Raw genomic sequence first — 22,830 nt, forward strand, 5'->3', positions numbered from 1 at the left:
GGTGTAAATTAATATTTACTTATTTAAATTATAACCTGAGTTTCACATATGAAGATTAATAAGATTTAAGTGTAGTTTATATTACTGTTAACATACTTTATCTTTTCAAATGGCACATTTATCTTTCATTATTTGTAGATTTATTTCTTTTATGAAGTACTCAAATGAATCAGCTCACCCTTGACTGTAACAAAATACTGTTTGGTGACTTGTGACAGACAGGGTTTTAACCTCTGACAGCGAGATTCATTGTGGAGCAAGAGCCAATCATAGATCCTGACGACACTTGTCTCATCAAAGTTGGAATATAAAAAGCCACTTGGAATACAGTATAAAAGATTCACTGGTGTAGCAAGTTGTCTCTCTGACGGTACAGGCATTAAAATTTTGCTTGCTTTACTCAACAGCAAAACAAAAGTAAAAGAAGGAAATAAAAACAAGGAAAAAATTGTATTGATTTTAAAATCATGCAAAAACTGCAAATCTATGTTTATATTTACCTGTTTATGCTGATTGTTGCTGGTCCAGTGAATCTAAATGAGAACAGTGAGCAAAAAGAAAATGTGGAAAAAGAGGGGCTGTGTAATGCATGTACTTGGAGACAAAACACTAAATCTTCAAGAATAGAAGCCATAAAAATTCAGATCCTCAGTAAACTTCGTCTGGAAACAGCTCCTAACATCAGCAAAGATGCAATAAGACAACTTTTGCCTAAAGCTCCTCCGCTCCGGGAACTGATTGATCAGTACGATGTACAGAGAGATGACAGCAGTGATGGCTCCTTGGAAGATGATGATTATCACGCTACGACAGAAACAATTATTACCATGCCTTCAGAGTGTAAGTAGTCCGATTAGTATATACCAACAATTCTGCTAACTGTTGTTCTAGTGTTTATGAAAACTGGATCTATTTTCAGGTTCTTTTAACAAGCTGTTGGCTTATATGTAAATAGGGGGGAAAAGAGTTTTTTCCCTGCCAAGATTTCATGAGACATGTACTAATGAGACCAATATCTGAAAATGCTTGCATAGCATTAATGTTATTTAGTTTAATGTGACAAATATAGCATGGTTGTGCTTTCACAGCTTAATACCACCAAGGCAACTATTGAGAGATACTACAAGCAATGGTAAAACTTTCCTGAAATTTCATAATTGCATTTGGTTGCTTGAAATATGCATTTATAAATAACAACTTTTTTCACTAAGACTAGAGCAAGAAAAAAATTTGTAAAGATTTAAACCTATTTGAGCATGTGCTGAATACCTAGAATGACTTGTTATTCAAAGCTATTTCTTACAGTGTTTTTATGTTCTTCACAAATAAAATATTAAATTTGGAAAGCAATTACACTAGAGTAAGAAAAAAATATTTTAAATGTTAATGTATTAATAAGAGCAAAAATTAAGTAAACATAGCATAATGATTATTATGAATTAAATATCAAAAAATGCCTAATAAACAAACATTTTAAACAAGTATGTTTTGGCTCACAAAGTCCTGCTCAGACCTTGACCATGGTACTATTGTTGTGGGTACCCAGTCTGCATATTTCCAGGCAGCGGCAGCCACACTGCTTTATAACCTTCTAAAATATTATTCCATTCTTCATGGAGAGAGGACTATTACTTGTAGAGTCTATGTTGCTTCTGAGAGATAATGTATTTCGTACCATTCCTTTTGCAGTCAATTCAAAACTATAGTCAAGGAAAGGGAGAGAAGCACCTCAGGAGGAGGCATGACAAGGAAGATTTTGTGCCATGTGCCTGTGATCTTGCTTTATACAGTGCTTTATACACTCTAAACTGGACATGAAACAGTTTCAAAATACTGTTTTCTTTATTAAGTAATCGGGTTATAATGCAACAAGTAATTTTCCTTTAAGACTCTGCTATCAGATAGTCCTGGAGTAGATTTGCTTTATTTATAAACAATCTTGGAAAAACCAAGAGGAAAGAAATTTCTAAGTACTTCTGCTTACACTGATAGCCTGGCACTGAAGATAATATCTGCTAACTTTTGAGACAGACTGAATATAACATTTACATTTTGGTGCTAATTACCTGCTTAGTTTTGTTCCTTTAAAAGGCTATTCCAGAGTCAAAACATAACAGATGTAGTATATTTTCTACTAACTCCCCAGGCTCAGTTAGCTGCTCAGTGAGTCTTGTCCCCAGGTAATTCAGGCCTGGGGGAAGGGTTCCTTCTTCCAGACTGATTGGTACAGCTGCTCAGTAAGTGTAACTACTCAGATTCCCAAAGAATTCTAAGTGGATGTTCCTCCACGGTGTCTCTTGTTCTCTCTAATCATCATCATTTTAAAATTTCATCCACTGTTCATTCCTTCATAGAACTGTCCTTAGTCCACAGCTCTCTGGAAAGGAAGTAGATTCCTCATAAACAGCTGGAAAAACATATATCTAGAAAAATCTGAAAAGCTAGAGTAATTATTTTCTTTGATATTTTTCTGAGTTTTGAATAAAATCCTACAGATTTTTTCATTTTAAAAGACTAAGTATGCACTCATTAATCTAATAGAAATATTCACCAATTAATATGAAGGGGTTTGTTCATTTTTTATGAGAAATAACTTCAATAACTTTTCTTTTCTTATTCATTTATAGCTGATCTTCTAATGCAAGTGGAAGGAAAACCCAAATGTTGCTTCTTTAAATTTAGTTCTAAAATACAATACAATAAAGTAGTAAAGGCCCAACTGTGGATATATCTGAGACCCGTCAAGACTCCTACAACAGTGTTTGTGCAAATCCTGAGACTCATCAAACCCATGAAAGACGGTACAAGGTATACTGGAATCCGATCTCTGAAACTCGACATGAACCCAGGCACTGGTATTTGGCAGAGCATTGATGTGAAGACAGTGTTGCAAAACTGGCTCAAACAACCTGAATCCAACTTAGGCATTGAAATCAAAGCTTTAGATGAGAATGGTCATGATCTTGCTGTAACCTTCCCAGGACCAGGAGAAGATGGGCTGGTAAGTGATAACTGAAAATAACATTCTAACAACCTTGTTATGTTCTCATCATAATGTGAATAGTGGAAAATAGCTACCAATTTCCTATGCTCAAAAGCCAGACAAAAGTATCTTACCCTAATGGTAGCTCTGTACCCAATAAAAGTAGGTATATAATTTTATATCCTATGAGACACCCTCTTGATACTTTTACTTTGCATGAGGATTAAAATAAAAGTTATACTATAGTCCTTAACTTCTTAGTTCTTTTGAATTGGGAATGAAATATAAAGTGCTTTCCATGGATATGCTACATGATTATATGAATCAAAACATAAAATCTTCGTGGTGGATTCTAGTATATGTTTAACAAGTTAAAACTTTTTAATTTCCCCCATAAGAGTGAAATATGTTGAATTTTTTGGCTTTACAAAGCAGAAAAATAAACTTTTAAAATTATAATTAAAATAAAAATGCTTTATTTATAGCAATTAACTCAGTACAACATGTTTAGGCTTTTATATTTTATTACATATACTATATTTAAGGTTCCTCATGATAAATGTTATTTTATAGGCTGTGAATACACTGATGTATATAGAGATTACTTTGTGAATTATGCTAATAAAAGTAAATTTCTAGGCTAGCTATGCTGCCCAGCTTATTTCTGAGCTGCATTACCATTCTTTTGTAAGAGTTTACTTAATTAATGCCAACTAACTTAATATCAGGCCAAGCTAATGACAACACTATATATATTATAAAAAGTAATAAAACAAATTTAAAATCTAGTATAAATTTAGTTACTCATGTTTCTGGCTTACCTATGCTTGTGTTTACTCCTGTTTTCAAAAAGTTATTTAATGTGACCACATATTTCACTTGCATCTATATTGACATAATTTATAACAAAAGATTATGTTTGCAAGCAATAAATGTTTTTTTGTTGTTTTTTAAATGATCTTACTTATAAAGAGTATATAAGCAGTCAGATCCACTTTAATAAAAACATAGTCTCTAAGAGATTATGTAATTTTCCAATGAGCTATTTTTCTTTAAATATGCTACATAAAATGTTACTGACTCTCAAAATGGTGTTATTGTTTTTATAATCTTTAAGAACAATTAACTACTAGGTTTACTTTGATTTTGGTATAGGATAAAAAACTACTATTAATTATTTAAGAAAGTTCTTTTTTTATATAGGTAACCTTTTAATGATCAAAGTTAGTGATGCGATAGGTTTTAATTGTTATTAAACAGATGGTTAATATGATGTATTCCTCAGATTTTTCTATGTAAAAGGGAAAAAAGTCTCAATGCATGAAAAGATTGGGGCAGGGAAAGGATAAGAAAATTATTGTTTAAATTTATGAATAAAAACATTTTCCAGTGAAAAAGTAAAAGAAATATTATTGTACCTTTTTCTGAATCTGTCCCTCCCTCTCTTAAGAGTTTCTCTTTCGAACCCACTATACACACCACCACCTTCATCATCCTACCTTCTTTTCCCCCATTACAATCCACACAGTGTGGGGAGGCAGCTATTTTGTTCTGGCATTAATATCCAAGGTTTTCTGAGTGGAGGATGGATGAATATACCTATCCCTCCACGAGTCATCAGACATATTTAGCCGACATAATTAACAAGTGACAAGAGTGGGAGTAACCTCTTCCCTCTCTCTTCCCCCCCTCCCTCTATACTCATAAATATTCTGTAAATATTTTCAGAGCCTCTATTACATGTCAGATATCTGGATAGTCAACCTGGGGAAAACAAAAATTAAAAAGACACAGATCCGACCACAGGGGAATTTGTATTGTTGCTATACTCTTTTGAGCCGTAAAGGAAGAATTAAACCTAGTGTAAATTAAAATTCCTTAATGTTGTGTCTTTAAAAAATAGATGTGGTGTAAGAAATATGATTAGTTTCTTTCTTCAATAATGACTTCTTGATGTAGAAAAGTGATTCAGGATCTATTAATATTACTGATTGTTTTTTCCTTTTCATATAGAATCCCTTTTTAGAAGTCAAAGTAACAGACACACCAAAAAGATCCAGAAGAGATTTTGGACTTGACTGTGATGAGCACTCAACAGAATCTCGATGTTGTCGTTACCCTCTAACTGTAGATTTTGAAGCTTTTGGATGGGATTGGATTATTGCACCCAAAAGATATAAGGCCAATTACTGCTCTGGAGAGTGTGAATTTGTATTTTTACAAAAATATCCTCATACTCATCTTGTACACCAAGCAAACCCCAGAGGTTCAGCAGGTCCCTGCTGTACTCCCACAAAGATGTCTCCAATTAATATGCTGTATTTTAATGGCAAAGAACAGATAATATATGGGAAAATTCCAGCCATGGTAGTAGACCGCTGTGGGTGCTCATGAGATTTTTATTTGGTTCATAACTTCCTAAAATATGGAAGGCCTTCCCCTCAACAATTTTGAAACTGTGAAATTATGTACCACAGGCTTTAAGCCTGGAGTATGCTACAGTCACTTAAGCATAAACTACAGTATATGAACTAAAAGAGAGAATATATGCAATGGTTGGCATTTAACCATCAAAATAAATCATACAACAAAATGTTTTATGATTTCCAGAGTTCTTGAACTAGGAGATCAAATTAAATTTATGTTCATATATATATATGTGTGTGTATATATATATATATATAAAACAACATATGCAGGTAAATGAAAGCAATTCTCCTTGTGTTCTAGTGAATTAAAGGAGAATACTTTAAAGTCTATTTCTTTAGAGTTTCATTTAGTATTTACAGAAAAATCTATATATAGTATTGGTAAAGTGCAGGATTGTTATATACCATCATTAGAATCATCCTTATACACTTGAATTTATATTATATGACAGCATACTTGGTAAGATGAAATTCCACAAAAATAAGGATGGTACATTATATGCAAGTTCCCATTCCTATTATGATTGGTACAGTACATTAACAATCAATGCCAATGGTGCTAATACAATTGGCTGAATGGCTGATGTTATCAAGTAAAAATCATTCAGTAAAATAACAAGTTCCTTCTTTCTTCAGGTGCACTTTCATACACCTCCAAATAGGGAATGGATTTTCTTTAGTAAAAGAAGAATCATTTTTGTAGCATACTTGGAGAAACTGCATTATCTTAAAAGGCAGTCAAAAGTATTCGTTTTAATAAAAATTTCAAAATTATAAAAATTTCAAAATTACAGCCTGCCTTTGCAACACTGCAGTTTTTATGATAAAACAATGAAAATGACAGATTCTATCAATATTGTATAAAAAGACTTTGAAACAATTACATTTATGTAATATGTATACAATATTGTTTTGTAAATAAGTGTCTCCTTTTTTATTTACTTTGGTATATTTTTACAGTAAGAACATTTCAAATTAAAGGACATGTCATATATAACGGAAAAGCAACTGTTTATATTTCAGAGCAAATTAGTGGAATAGTGGTCTTAAAACTCCATATGCTAATGGTTAGATGGTTATATTACAATCATTTTATATTTTTTTACATTATTAACATTCACTTCTGGATTGATGATGGCTGTATAATGTGAATGTGAAATTTCAATGGTTTACTGTCATTGTATTCAAGTATCAACGTTCCATTATTTTAATACTTATAAATATTAAGCATACCAAAATGATTTCACTCTATTATCTGAAATGCAGAATAAACTGATGATACCTTAAAAGAATTGTTCATTTTATTTTATAATTCAATAATGAATATATTTCTGCATATATATACTTCTGATTTGTAAATCAGGATTTTGTTAATCAAATTTATTGTATTTATGACAGTGAAATTATTTCTTGTATTTAATGTGTAGAAACAATATAAATTATAGTAGAATGTTGAAAGACACAACAGTTTTATGTTATGAGGGTTAATACTGGATTTCCGATTTTTACTTTTATTACCAAAGTAACAGTTTAGCACAAAAGTTTGGTTTAGGAACTTTAGGTCTGCTACCCTGGTTCTCATGAGTGAAGTTCCTGTTAATTTGGTCCTAGTCAAGTTGCTTTACACATACAAAAGTAACAACTAGTTATATCTGTTTCATTTCTCTTTATCGTGACCTGAAAACTATTTATATGTTTTCATAGGTTCAATTTCCAAATGATTGCAGTTGGCAAGGGTATGTGGTCCTAGAGTTACAAGTTCTACTGAAGCCACAGGGACACGGGGAAGCTGCATCTTTATCTTAGCACTTTAATGATACTGGCACATTTATCTGAGCTTTGCGGGCACCAATTTTTAAATTGAATTGAAAAATAATTATAAAGTGCCTAGAAATCCTTAAGTGCCACACTATACATAAATGTTTTTGAAGTGCACACTCTTCTCCACACCTCAAAGGTTTAGCTGTAAAGCAGTGACTAAGTCTGATGGGAGAGGTGATTAAAATTCTAGTGTCATGGTTCCTAAATAAAATATTATAATTCATATAAATATAATTTTTAATCATCAATGATATTACAGCAATTTCTACTCAAAGTATACTACTTTTTTCTAATTTTAATGCTGACATATTTAACGTTGATAAGGCTGGAGCTGTAAGGGGTTGCCCCTGTGGGGGAAGCAGCCAACTATGGTGATGGAGTGAGGCCCCTTCCAATTGCACACAGTAGAATCCACTTCTTCCACGGCTGTGAATATACATGGCCCAACAGTCTGGATCAGCAGGCTCATTAACATACCTTAGGCTTTGGAGTACAAATAACTGGTGACCTTGACCTCTATAGTGGAGACTATAAGGAAGGAATATTTTCAGTTTCCAGGGACCCAATCACAGGACTCCCCAATCTTTATATTCATCCTTCTTATCATGGGGCCCCAGAATCACATCACCAATCTCACCATGTGGTAGCCCTCTCTTGAAACCTCTATGATCATGAAAGAAAGCATCAGGACCAATTTCTTTTGTGAAAGGACCTAGGCAGTTCTATTTTGCTAAGGTCTTAAAAATGGCAAGAGTATTCTATTCTTCTGATCTGTCTATGAACACATTATTTTCATTTTCGGCACACAGAATATTCACTTGTGATACAGAATACTAATCCCTGAGATTTTCAAAAAACACAATGTAAAATTCAAAGCAGTCTATCAGTTTTAATATTCTGAGTATCTTGTTATACCTCTCACAAACCTATATTAGCTTAAAAAATGAAAGCAAACCTTTCCAAATTCTAGTTCTTTTTGTATTCAAGTTGGTTTTTGCACTTCTGTATAAAAATTTATTTTATTAAAATAAAGTAATAATTTGACATTGACAGTAACTAAATTAGAACTCGTTCTATCCCTCCCCCCTGACAAAATGAATTCATTTCACTTTAAACCATGATATGACATTAGGATGTCAATGACTCTTATGAAATCTGTTGACACTCTCACCAGAAAAAATATGACTACGATTTACATATAATTTCAAGGAACATAGGATCTTGCTAGAGCTCATTCATAGAACCTAGCTTATAAAAGCTTAGGAAAGATACTGAATTTTCCTTAAAAGTTATTATTTGTGAAATAATAAAATATATTTATAAAGACTACTTTCTAATAAATCAGTTTTAGACACTAAACAAGTTGAGCATTGGAAAAGGAAAATAAATATCAAAGCAGCCTGGATGTCTTCACATGGCTAAAACCATTCCTTATTTACCAAACCATTCTATGCTTCTCAAGGATCACCTAATCACCAACTGGCAACTCTGTGATAGATAAAACTAGAAAACTGAATATAAAACACTAAATTATGAACTCATATTCTTATGTGTCAAAAACAAAATCAAGAGAGAGATAATCAGGGCTTCTGATATCTGGGTGTCAGAATTAGAAGGGTATGGGACAATATTTATTGAGTACCAGATTTATGCCAGGCACTTTTCTGACATGCTCGGTGAGGGGGACATTAGTGTCCCTAATTTACAGAAGAGAACTCAGAGGAATTGAGACAATAGGAGGTATCTCAGCAGCCGGGTTTGGATTTGAACTAATGGCAATAATGATTCATTGCTCCGGTTATAACAGTACTTCATCAAGCCCTGATGGAAGAGTGAAACTATGTTTTTTTAATGTTTATGCTTTGTAATATAGCCTTATTCGCACTGGTTTTGCACTGGTTTTTGCAAAAGGTCGTGCAGCTGCATTTTAGTGAGAGAGGGGTAGAGTTAGTAAGAATGAGAACGTGGATAAAGAGCAGGTGATTAGCAAAGCAGAAAGATGTACACACAGAAATGGAAATGGGTCCGTGTTGAAGGCTGCGAGAGCTAGAGAAGTTAGAGATCATCTAATTTACATATGACAGAATTGAAGCCTAAAGAGAGGGTCACCCAAAGTCATATAGTGAATTGGTTCAAGAACCAAGACTAGCACTCTGAAATGCTAGAGTAGAATGGATGGTGGGTCAGAGTAAGAGGAATGATTCCAAAAGACCAAATGCAGTGCCATTTGTGACAACATGGATGGATCTTGAGATTATCATGCTAAGAGAAATAAGTCAGACAGAAAAAGTTGAGAACTGTATGATTTCACCCATATGTGAAATATAAAACTGAAAGCAACAAATGAACAAGACAGAGTTTCATGGACATGGACAACAGTTTAGTGGTTCCAGAGGGAAGCAGGAAGGGAGGAAAATAGATAAGGCTAAAAGAAGTCAAATATATGGTGATGAAAAAATATTTAACTTTGGGTGGTGAACATACAATGCAATATATATATGACATATTATTGATCTGTACACTCGAAATCTATATAATTTTATTAACCAACATCAATTTATTTAACCAAGTCAATTTAATAAAAAATTCAAGTGACAAGGGAAAAAAAAAGATTATACTTCATAATCAAGTGGGGTGCAAAGATGGTTCGACACATGCAAATTGATCAATGTGATACACCACATAAACAATATAAAGGATAAAAATCATATAATCACATCAATAGGTGTAGAAAAGCATTTGACAAGATACAGCATCCATTTATGATTAAAACACTTTATAAAATGGGTATACAAGGAAACTATCTCAACATAATAAAGGCCATGTATGACGAACCCTTAGCTAATATCATATGTAATGGTAAGGAACTGAAACCTTTCCCTCTAATATCAGGAACAAGACAAGAATGCCTGCTCTCACCACTCTTATTCAATATAGTATTGGAAGTCCTAGCTAGAGCAATTGGACAAGAGAAAGAAATAAAAGGCATCTAAATTGGGAATGAAGAAGTCAAACTGTCACTTTTTTGCAAATGACATGATTCTTTATATAGAAAACCCTAAAGACTCCACCAAAAAAACCTATTAGAAACAATAAATACAGTAAAGTAGAAAGATATAAAATCAACATACAAAAATCCACTGTGTTCCTATATACTAACAATGAATTTCAGAAAAAGAAATGAAAAAAAAAATCCTTTTGCAATTGAAACAAAAAGAATAAAATACCTAGAAATAAACTTTTAAAAAAATGCAGGAGGGCTTAAAATAAAAAACTTCTGAGTCATGGATTATTATCTAGGAAGAGTCAATAATGGACACTAAATAAATGTTCATAGGATTATAATAATTTACATCTATTTCAAATCTTTTATCAGCCTGGAGATTTTCTTGGAGAAATAGACTCTAATGGAAAATCTATGGTAGCATGTGAGTAAAACCACTACTGTACTGAGCATAGTAATAAAAATTAAAATAATTAATTAATAATTAGTTTTCAAAGTGCTTTCACATTAATGATGTAATTTTATCTCCATAATGCTGAAAGTTAAGTATTATTACTATACTCATTTTATTGAGGGAATTGAGGCTAAAAGAAATTAATCGAATTACCCAAGGGTACATAGCATGTATATCTGTACATTAATTATACAGGAAATAGAAATCTATCAATTATACCTCATTTAAATAAATAGAAATAAAATCAATGTTACACTTGTTTGATCATTCATTCCAACAGTAATTATTAAAGAGGTAGCATGTTTAAAAATTCTATTTAAAATATCAAATGATAACTTTTTAAAATAAACCACATGGATACTACCCCATAATATAATTAATAAACCATAGGCTAAAACGTGATATGCAAGTCATGACTTGCCTGGCATGTGACATAACAGTGTTGAAATTCCATTTCCATGGTCATTCAGTTCCAGTTTACACACTGCAAAACATATCAAAGTAAACTATATTAATTTTTGTCATCCCTGAGTAAGATGTCAAGCAATGCAAAATGGTACTAAATTTAGTTCATTCATGTCTAGATGGAATTTTGCAGAGAATGTCTTTGGAAAATGAATATGTTTTCATTAGATAGCATGCATGGTTAATAGCAAGACAATCTTTGTTGCCATTCAAAACACAAAATAAAGGGAATATTTACATATTTTACTAGATTACATAACAAAATACCTCAATGAATAACAATCACATCTTGTCAAAACCACAGGATGCTCTTGAACATAATATTTTATACATAAAGTGTCTATTTTATTTGACAGACAAAAATGTATGTGTAATAATGACAGACAACTCTCTAATAATCTGTTATAAAGGTTTGATATCTCATTTCAGCTATGGCTTAATATTATGCAAAATATTCCTGATATAAAATACATAATCTGGCAATGAAACAAAGACATACATACTTAGTCTTCATTTATTCCAGTTTTGAAGCACTCCGCAACACAGAAAAGTTTTTAACAGTATTATGCTATATCTCTGCTTCATAATAAAGATGATGTTTGTATTAAACATAGACATATATTTACTTTCTTTAAAAACTAACTTTAATAAGATACTCTTTTATTCTACATATGCATTGTAGGCAAAACACTATTCACTAGAATTGGCTTATAGAGGTCTAAAACATATTTCCAGATTCTGACCCTAAGGAGATCTGTTAGAAAGCTGTCCTGAGAAGGGCCAACACAGAAATTTGATTCAATTAATCTTAAAGTTTACCTTAAACCAAAAAAATGTAAAAAGATTAACCTACTAACTCACCTTTTTGTTTTCCTAACCATTCAAGATTATTGTATTAAGAAAATATTTTTCTATAACTGTTATGTTCTTTTTTTCCCCTAATGTCTTATGAAGGACATTATTCAGAACAAAATCTGATTATGCGGTTTTGGCCATGGATCCTCCACCAGGCTTTCTCAGATCCGCTCCCACGGACACTAACTGACTAAGAAGCCAAACGTCTCTTGGCTCTATTCCCATGGAACTCAGAATTTTGGCATTACCTCTCCATCAGGCAAAAACAAAACACGTCAATACAAGAACGTCTGCCTACATCATGACATCAGATCCTTATAATGCTAAGATAAAATTCTGAAAGTGAAAATCAAGCATAAAACACCAATTTACTGAGCACACTGAAGTGACTGTGGGAGAAAATCCAAATTGTTAAATGGAAACAATCAGGCAGTCACTGAGGCAACTGCTTGGCTTCAAGCTCCAAGAATGTCTTCCTGAAAAGCTGCATACTTCTCAGCAACTCGAGTTATGGTATGAGTAATGTGGCTTCCTGCATTCTACTGAGAGGAACCTCAGGTCATCTTGGGCTCTGAACCAGGATAGGTGCCATGGGTTAGAAATTACAGCAAAAATCAAAGCCAAAACCAAAACAAATGAGGATAGTCCTCCCTACTTGAAGATATACCTTGGCAGCCGGTAAAATTGTCCTAAAGTCTAGAATGGACCAGGACCTGTGTCTTTTGTGAACTTAAAATCCCTTATGGATAGAGTAAGACAGAAGTCCAAGGAAGGTGTATAGGACTGATGGAAACCTAGCTACATTACCATCCACTCATAGGTCAGGATGTATCCCTGTAACCAAAACAAACTGCACTGAGTGCTATTCTCTTGGGAGAAATAGCCCTGCAGCTGCAGTGCCAGTGGAACTCTTTCCTTTGCTGACAGATGTGGGTAGACTCTGAACAGTGAGCTCCACCTTGCCTGGCCAGATGTTTGATCAAAGATTCCTGGTACTGGCCAAAGAAAGCAGTGTCACTTCAGGCCACAGTTTGTGTCACAGGCTGGAATTTGGCTATACATTTGTTGACACAACATATACTGTATTAATACATTATATCTGTTGACAGAGCATATTACCCGGTTAGTGTGCTGTTCAGCTTGACAAGGAATAAACCATCCAGAGGATCTTGGACAAGAGCGTGAGTATTTCCTTACAAGAGAAATACTCATTTTAAAGCTATTATTATCTCCATTTTAAAATGATGAAGTTAAGGTTCAGAGATGCTCATGACTAATAAGAGACTAAGATGGGTGCATACATGATGGAAAAAATACAAATACAAATGTAGTGGTATAATTTTTTACTCATTAGATCTGATGTGAAAAATCTATAACTTTTAAATTGTGGCAAAACTGACACTGGCTTTTACCTAAAGCCTCCTCTTGTTGTATCACCATTTCTACTTTATAGATGCCACATCCTGATGTCCATGGGAACTGCTCAAATACTTATCATCTTCCTGGACCTCGCCAAGAAAATAATGCACAATATCCTCCTACTTTCAAATCACCAGACTTAAAAGAGGATCGTAATATGTTTCTACCTCATGTCCAACTCAGCCTATAAGGTAGGGCACTAAAAAAGACCAACATCTGAAGTGACTCTCTTCTCACCAAGTTCACTCTCATCATCAGCTCATGAGGTCTCTTATGTGTGAAGATAAAGCAATAGGTTCTGGCTGACTAAATCTATTTACTAACTCTTTCTATTTCATACTTGAACTCTAGGCTCTTGAACTTAAAAGCTAAATATTTGCCATCTATTTTTTCTGATTCTGATCTGGTAAGTACCCCCTAGAAATATGTGACTCTTTAATAAATCATGGTGTTAATTCTCACTAATAATAAATTAAAATGACATATTATCTTTTCACTTACAAATGCACTACATTTCTATATTATCTAGTGTTATCAGTAAAGGTGATCAGAAATGAATACTCTATACAAAAATCTATACAGAAAAAATATAGAAAGTTCTCAGCAGTTGCCTTCCAATATTTAACAAAATCCTTAAAAGTTTCATTCAGTGATTTTACTTCTAAAATTTTATCAAAGGAAACAGAGATGCAAACATTTATTTAAATCACATTATTTATTATTTTAAAATAATAAGTTAAATAAAATAATTTTTATTTTAAATAACATTTATTACTTTAAAAATAAAAAATAGTATATATTCCAACAACAGAAAATGCTTATATTATGATAGGCTCAGTAATAGCATATTCAAATATAAAGATACATACTTACTTATTTAGAATACTTACAGCTGTAAATAACAGAAACCCCAATTCAAATATGGCTTAAACAATAAAAATGTTTATCATCTAAGTACAGATTTAAGGCTTCTCTAGGTACAGTATGATCAGTAGTTCAATATCAATGAAGACAGATTCGTTCTGCCTCTCACTAGACATCCTCATTATGTTTCCTTGGCCCTCAGGTCGTTTTCTTTTATGGTTACAAGATGTGCTACTGCAGTTGACATGACAAAGTCTACCTAAACTGAAGGAAGGGAGCCACACTGTGTGTGTGTGTGTGTGTGTGTGTGTGTGTGTGTGTGAAAAATTTCCTTTGCAGTCAAAGAATAAGATTATTTTTAATTTTAATATATATTGCCAGTTTGTACTCTGTAGAAGTTGTACCGAATTATATTTCCATTAACAATATATGAAGTTACCTATTTTTTCACACCCTTATCCTTATTTTAGCCTGATAAGTGAAAAATGATATCTTATCATGATTTTAATTGCATTTATTTTGAAAAGTCATTAATCTTATCTTTAAGAATCATCTGTTTTAGATGATTTCTATAACATTTTTATTAACTGTTTGCTTTTATTCTTTTCTTATTTTTTTCTCTGAGGTTGTTGGTATTTTAAAAAATATCTATATATTTAAGATATAAGCTAAAACTATTTCTTCCCAGATTTTGATTTGTCTTTTGACTTTGTGGTTTCGTGTGTGTGTGTGTGTGTGTGTGTGTGTGTGTGTGTTTCTTTTGTGGAATTTAAAATATCTGTATGTCACATAGTTTAGATTTTTTATGACTTCCAATTTTTGTGTCATACTTAGAAAGGCCTTTTCCAGTATGTATTTATACTTAAAAATGTACCATATTTTTTTCTAATAGTCTTATGGTTTGTTATTTCCTTTTAAAACATTTTTTATCAATCTCATTTTGTCATAAGTATAGGATAGGAATCCAACAGCAGAACGATAACAGGATTTCTGTCCAGTCAGAAACAACCAGCTACAGTTCTACCTACATGCATCAATTTTTTCTTTAAATTTTTAAAGCGTCTGCTATAGTCATATTTTAATTTCCACTTCACGTGGGACATTTAGCCCACAACAACAAAAGTCCTCATCTCTACTGAAGTCAAGATCTCCTTCTCCCACAACTCTAGAGGGAAAAAAATTACACATCCTACTTCTCCGAAGTCACAAAGCCTCTCCTCAATCACACGACCCAATGTATCATTTAGGCTCTCAAAGAAGCAATATATTTTCCCCACTGTCACCAGAAGAGGAGTGCATGAAAATCAGAATGTCTCTGGTACTTTCCCTCTGAAATAAGATATCAATTCTGTTAATATCTGTATGATATCCTATCAGATTTGACCCATTCATTGAGTCCTAGATATTCCTACAGGAACTGTGTAGGGAGGAGAGGAATAAGTCATTTACCTTTCAAGAAACTCACAGTCTAGTAAGAAGAAAAAAACAAACAGTAGTCCACTTTAATAAATGTGACAAATAGTTTACACAAAGTGCTGTGGGAAAAGAAGAACAAGTCACCTCAACTATACTGGGAGTTCACTGAAGACTTAAAGGAGGAGGTGACATTGGCAATGTGTTTAATAAAGAAAAAAAGTTTGATGGATGAGTAAGGAGAAAAAATGAATAAGGAAGAAGAAGGAAGGGCATTTTCATCTCCCCTTCCCCTCACACGTGAATGCAATCATGAAACACCATGATGCCTTCCAGGTCCTGTGAGCAGTAGGATAGATGGAGGGACAGGACCTTGTACAGTGACAAACAATGAAGTTACAGGGGTAGACTGAAGAAGGACATGCCCTGTATATCTTCTTAAGGAATTTGTACTTAATATTGTCAGTGATGAGAGCTAGTGAAACATTTTAAGCAGGGAGCAATATGGTTAAATGTAAAAAAATTTTTAAACTCCCTTTTAGTAATATATTTTAACTTTTATTCTACCAAAGTCCCTTCTGAAGTCGGGTGAAGCCTATATATCCCTTCTTAGAATAATGGTTTAAATCCATTGGCTTCCAAAGAAAACCAATCATATTAAATTACAATTATAAAAATATTTTTAATGTGATATAATAAAATATGACAGCACAAAAACTTAACATGACAAGATCCAGTAAGTTGAATAACTATCATGATTTAAAAGTGGTGACGAGCATTAATGATATACACGCAACAACTGCGACTTGATATGAACTGTTTGTGATTTCTGTTGGTGACATGGTGACAGATATTATAAATACTTTTGTGCTTTCAAGCCCATTTAGAATGGAAAGAAATGCTCATTTTAATTAACTATAAGCAAAAATAAAGATGTAATTTTTTCCATCTAATTTTTAGATCCTCTGAAATCTATATAATACTATAAAAGAAGGAACCTAAAGGGTCAATGAATTCAATTAGAAATCTATTTTACTAATCTAGAAGGGAAGTGATGATGGTCTGAGTATTAATAGCTAATATTAATTGAGCATTTACTATATTCCAAGCACCGTTTAAAATGCTTTATATGATTATCTTATCTGCAGAGCTAGGGCTATTATTAATCTATATTTTACTGGTGAAGAAACTGAAGTAGAGGGCTAGGAAACTTCATTCATTTCATATAGCGAGTGAGTAGCAGAACCAGGTTTTGAACCGAGGTAGTTCGACTCGAGAACTTCACTCATCTACAATTGGAGCAATAGAAATGATGGTAAAAGAATGTATTAGAAATACATAGAAAACAGGGTGAACAGGACATGGAGAAGCAAGAAGGCAGAGGAATCTACAAAGAAGCCTAAGTGAAGTGGAGATAATGTAAGAATATTTGACACTCATTTTTTTTTTCTTCTTGGTAATTCTTTCTCCTCCTCTCCTAGTAGACTTTTGGTTATTAAAGATAAACTATGAGGATGAGGCTATTGCCTCTGGAAAACTATAGAAAACACCATCTAGGAAATTGGAATTTAATTTTTTTTTTTCTGGGCAAAAGAAAGAGAAAGGGAATGAGAAAGTAAGAGATTACATCCCTATTTGGGGTCAAAACTTAGCTGAGAAAGGTAAGTAGAAGAGTAAAATCCAGACAAATCTAGGAAAATCAATAAATATTGGGACTAGTGCCCTCATTCCTATGTAACAATGAAAAGTCAGAAAACTTTGAGAGAATTCCTCTGCTTGTCACAGTCGTATATCTAATACATTGCCAGCACTAGTTGAGTTGAACACAGTGACTAAGAAGATGCCTAGACTAAGGGCATCTACACTGGATCTTCTCCAGATAGTTTCTGAGAAAGTGTCCAAGAGCCACCAGGTCTCCAAAGGGAGATAAACTGTTGAATAGGTTGCTGGATTGGCTGCTGGATTTAGATGAGAATGACAAAGTATAGGGACTTCCTAACTGGAGACAATAGTGTGGTAATCAATAGCAGGTGCCAGCACAATGCTCCAGAAACCAAATGAAACCAGCAAAATATCAGTGGCTACCAGTCCAGAACACTCAGTCACCAGGGAGCCCAACTAAATTAAAGCAGATGTATTAAGATGAAAGGATGATGCCCCAAGATCAGGCAAAACGATCTACCTCAACAAGAAGCCTGTAAAGGAGGACCAGAGAACCCACTGCAATGCCAGGAAGCTAGGTGAGCCTCTCTGCTCCATATTCATCCAGTAAATCATAGGGTAGGGGGAAAATTTTTTGAAGTGAGAAATGCTGAAAAAGAGTATTAAGCCCTCAAATCTAAATGTTTTCTGGTGATGTCTAATTTATTAATATTTTTTCAATTTTGGTAAAAAAATAAAACTGACCACCTTAACCATTTCTAAGTGTACACTGTAGTAATGTAATATATTTACATAGTTGCGCAACATATCTCTAGAACTTTTTCATCTTGTAAAACTGAAACTGTACACCCGATGAACAACTCTTTCTTTACATCCCCACTACCACCACTTGTAGCCCCTGGCCAACACGGTTTTACTTTTTATTTCTATGAATTTGATTACTTTAGATATCTCGTGTAAGTGGAATTACGTAGTATTTGTCTAAAAAACCAACATTTTAACTGGAAAACAGGCAAATTTGATTGGCAGGCTCAAGCATCTTCTATCATTGAAGAAGTGGAGGTTTAAAAGATGAGGTCTGTTAAAGACAATAAAATAATTTATCTCTTTTCAACCCCAGTTTGTGACTATTACAACTCAGCCCTACTAGTATGGGATCACGCCATGGATTCTAAGGAAGAAAGAGAATCCTTAGGCTCTGGAGCTTGACTTTCAAGTGGAAGAGCAACACGAGTATCAGATGAACCTTGTTTCTTGGAAAGCCAACACAGCTCTACTACGGTTTTCTTAGTCTTTTTTTTTTTTTTAAAGTTCTCCCACATTACTGGCTGCATGTACTCCTTCTGTCCTGGCTTTGGAGTCTCATTCTCTAAATATGCCCCATCCACTATATTGAGGACCTGAGTCATCTCTGCTGTCCCCCTCTGCAAAGTCTCAATACTTGAAAATTCAGAGTTCAAGCAAAGGGACATCCCCTTCTAGGCTCTGCATACCATTTCTTTCACAAGTTTTTAGCCCTGGCCTAAAACTGACTTGGATGTCTAATCTAAGACTTATAATCACTCTAAGATGCAGCTATAGGCTGTGTTTAAAATCTTGGACATCTTAGGTTCTGAGTGACTATGGCATTGGGTACCAATAAATACTACTGTGGGACTGTGTCCATCTTCCAGTCTGGGTAACTATAATAAAAAAATCAGATCAATATTTAAGAAATCAAAGGAAATAAAGTCTAATTCAATAGAAAATATGTCAGTCTTAAATCCAGGATCTTTCAAAACTCTGATGACTAAAATAAAAATACTGTCAAGAATCCGGAACTCTTGACTTAAATTATCTCACCAGGTCAAAGAATAATGTACTAGGATGCCATTGTTTACATTCTTTCCAAAATAATTAATAGCAATGATACTTTTTTAATTTTAAAAGAACTGATTTTAACTCTACAATGTAAGGCTTATGCCCTCAGTAGCAGCTTCATTTAATCAGAAAAATGAATCTCCTGGGATCTGCAGTCTTGTAAGATACAGCCTCATTTAAGCCCTGATTTTCCTAAATCCAAACATGCTACAAAGATCACGTCGGCTGTACTGAGCCATGGCCCATAGCCACATTGTGATTTTGGGAGCACATAGTTGGCAGGGCTGCAGTGCAGTCTGTCGAAGAGAACTCTAGCCAGGATCTCGCCAGCAGTAAGCAGCAAGATGTCTTGATAGTTGCCTCAGTGAGTCTTGTTGCTTTGAGTAATAAAAATAGCCAAGCACTTTAGATCAAAAATTTGTTAGTAACAGAAACTTAAAACTCCAAATTTTGGAATTTTCTTAGTTTAAAAATTTGCACTAAAATGCACCAAATTTTTCACTGAAATGGTATGAATAAATTGTGTTACATCCATCAAACAGAAAACCAATTGAAAAATTACTGATATGTGCAACAACATGGATGAATTTCAAAAGACTGATGTTAAACAGAAGGAACTGATACTAAAGGCTCCATACTGTTTGAATCCATTTATAAGACACAGAAACAAATCAGTAGAAGCCAGGAAGTGGGAGTTGGTGAAGAGACTGACTACAAAGTGGCATGAAGAAAATTTTTGTGGTAATGGAAATGTTCTGTATCTTGAACATATGTACTAATGTGGATGTTTGTCCCAACTATTGAAACTTTACACTTAAAAGGGGTACGTTATATTTTATACAAACAAGGTATCAATAAACCTACCTTTAAGAAAAGAATCTGGGACAATGTGTGGGGGAATAGGTAAAGCAAGAGTGCTATGGGTATGATTAATGCTACGTTAATGGGTCATTGAGATTCACTAGACTCTGCTCTGTAATTCTAAATATGTTTAAACTTTTCCATAATTAACAATTAATTTTTTTGCACTGTAACTGCTAGCTAGGTGTGTGCAACAACATGGATGAATTCCAATCACCTTGCCTCTCTCTTCCTTGGGGAAAGCATAAAACTCAAGTAACTTTCATATAATTGATCAAAGAAAAAGTCCACTTTATATATATACATATATATATATTAGATATAGATATAGATGTTGATATATATAGATATATTGATAAAAAATATCAATATATCAATATATACACAATTATGAAAATTACCTTAAAAGCCATAGTCAATAAAATTATGGTGAGGATTTTTAAAAAATAAGTTCATTAGAAGTGAAAATATTTAAATGTGTCTCTGAGATACTTCTCTCAGTCTTTAGAGTTTACCTAATTATGAAGCAGAACATTTATTTAAGCGCAAGAAAATGAAAAGAATGAAGCTGTAATTATTCATCCAATCATTCACTCAATAAATATTTCTATGTTTTCACTACATGTAAAACGTACCATAATCTCTCTTTTGAGGAGCTGACGAATTAAATACAACCAGCTACAACAGAATTGCTGTGTGTAGAAAGAAAAATTAAGACGCCTAGAGTGAAGAGTGGATATGGCAGGGAAGAGAGAGCGAGAGAACTAGAAAATAATCTGCAGATACTTTAAACCTAGAAAGATGAATTAGAAGTTTCTTGAGCCAGGAGAGAGGTGTGGATGGGAGGGTAGGATAGAAGGGAGAAAGAAAGGGAGCAGATTTCAGGCAGCTAGGAGAGCACAAGTAAAGAAATGAAGGCAGAAGTACAGTGGATGTTCGGGGACTGTCTGGAGTAACTGTACAAAAGCACAAAAGCGAAACTGAATAATTCATTTATAATCAGCTCAATCTTTTACTATAAAGTCAATGAACTGTGAAGTTTATAAAAACATACTGCTAATGAATTCATGAGTTTATTTCACAAATAGGTTAACTGGTTTTGCTCCCCGGTTACAGAGTCTGTCTATAACTCTGGTCAGACTGTCTATAAAGGTATATTGTTAACCTTGAGACAAAATCTCTGGATATGGTTATATTTATTGCCTCTATTAGGAAACCAATTTAAATCTCACACCATCACTATTTTTGCTTATAAGATGCATTTAAGATCCGCTCTTTTTAGCCTTTTCTTAGCATTCTGGAGGCACCAGAGGAGAGAATAATTTGTTAATTAAATTTAGGAGACTACGTAACCGCTAATCAAGGATCACTACCAAGTCATCTGCTAAGCACGACAAAATTATTAGATTATTATTAAAAGCCTGCTTCTTTGTTCCACCTGCCTAAAATTTTGTTGCTGTCATGGCTGAAGCTAAATTCTTGATAAAGACCCACATACCAACGTGACCCTTAGTGATCTTCACTGGTATTATATAGTGTTCTCCACACTATATAATACCAGTGAAGATCAAACTTTTTCTTTCTTCTCTTCTTTATCCACTATCAGCTAGGAAGGGTTAAGGAAGCTTCTTTTATTTCTGACTCTGTAATATATAAAGCAACAATTTTAAATGACAAATAATAACTACATTGAAAAACAGTCCTTTCAATAGTATTTAATTATGAATGAAGCAAATTCTTATACATGTAAGAGCATATTAATGATGCTTTGAAATTGAATTCCAAGGAGAGAATAAATTAGGGGATGGGTCTACTTATCCCTCTGGGTAATAAGCAGCAGTAACTCAATGCTTTTATTATTTGATGATTCGAAAGGTAGACAAAACACTTCACCAGGAAAAAATGAAAACCTTGGATTAAAAAAAAACTAATCTACTGTGAAGAAACGCAGATGGTCAATTTTAGGAGTAAAATAATCTAGTCAAAGGAGAAGATCCAAGCACACTTTTCTACTACACAAGCACTCTTGAGCCTATTTAAAAAGGCACATTAGTAGGGGTGAAGAGAGTTCAGGCCAGTTAGTCCTTGGCACCTCAATCAAGATTGCCAGCATAGTTATCAATTAATGCTGCAGTGGTTTCAGTAATGCATACACGTGTCAAATAGGAACTATACTGAGTCTGCTACTTCATTTTACACGCAATGCTGAACACCTGTCAGGTCGTGATGATTTTCAGTCACTACTGACCCAGGATAAATTTTAACAGGTGATAGGCTTTGGATCAAATTACCAATTCCCTGAGGCATCCAGTCCTCCCAATCCTAAGTATTTTTGGCATGATTTATATGTTCTTTAGCTTCCTTTATAATGTAATTTAGAGTTATGTCAATTCTAGTACTATTTCTGAAATATGTAAAAAAAACCTAGTATTCAGTTTTCAAGATTTACTTAACAGAAAACAATAAACAATGGGAAATGAAGGAAAAATAACAGTTGCTGTTGTTAAAAAGGAAAAGAATATTTGGATAATTCAGACCATTGTATTCTATCTTACATATAATCACCCATAAGGGTAGTATTGATGAATATTTTTAAATATCTGTAAATATTAAGAAAATTTCTTAACAATGATTCATACTGAAGATCTTTTAAAATGAGCATTTAAATTTTTAAATTTTATAATTCTAAAAGTGCTATATGAACATCAATCCCTTCCAAGCACATCTTCAGAAATTTTTT

The 22,830-nt window shown here is 33.4% G+C and overlaps 1 protein-coding gene across 1 annotated transcript; it reads left to right on the top strand.

The window, feature by feature from the left end:
* The first annotated feature begins 350 nt into the window (after positions 1-350).
* On the top strand, positions 351-6,684 carry MSTN (myostatin). Its single transcript, XM_016147392.2, has 3 exons — positions 351-840; positions 2,628-3,001; positions 4,997-6,684. The coding sequence occupies exons 1-3, from the start codon at positions 468-470 to the stop codon at positions 5,375-5,377; spliced, it is 1,128 nt and encodes a 375-aa protein (XP_016002878.1). The 5' UTR covers positions 351-467; the 3' UTR covers positions 5,378-6,684.
* Positions 6,685-22,830: the final 16,146 nt, after the last annotated feature.

The sequence above is a fragment of the Rousettus aegyptiacus genome, unplaced genomic scaffold (assembly GCF_014176215.1).
Source record: "Rousettus aegyptiacus isolate mRouAeg1 unplaced genomic scaffold, mRouAeg1.p scaffold_m13_p_2, whole genome shotgun sequence".
NCBI classification, from domain to species: domain Eukaryota; kingdom Metazoa; phylum Chordata; class Mammalia; order Chiroptera; family Pteropodidae; genus Rousettus; species Rousettus aegyptiacus.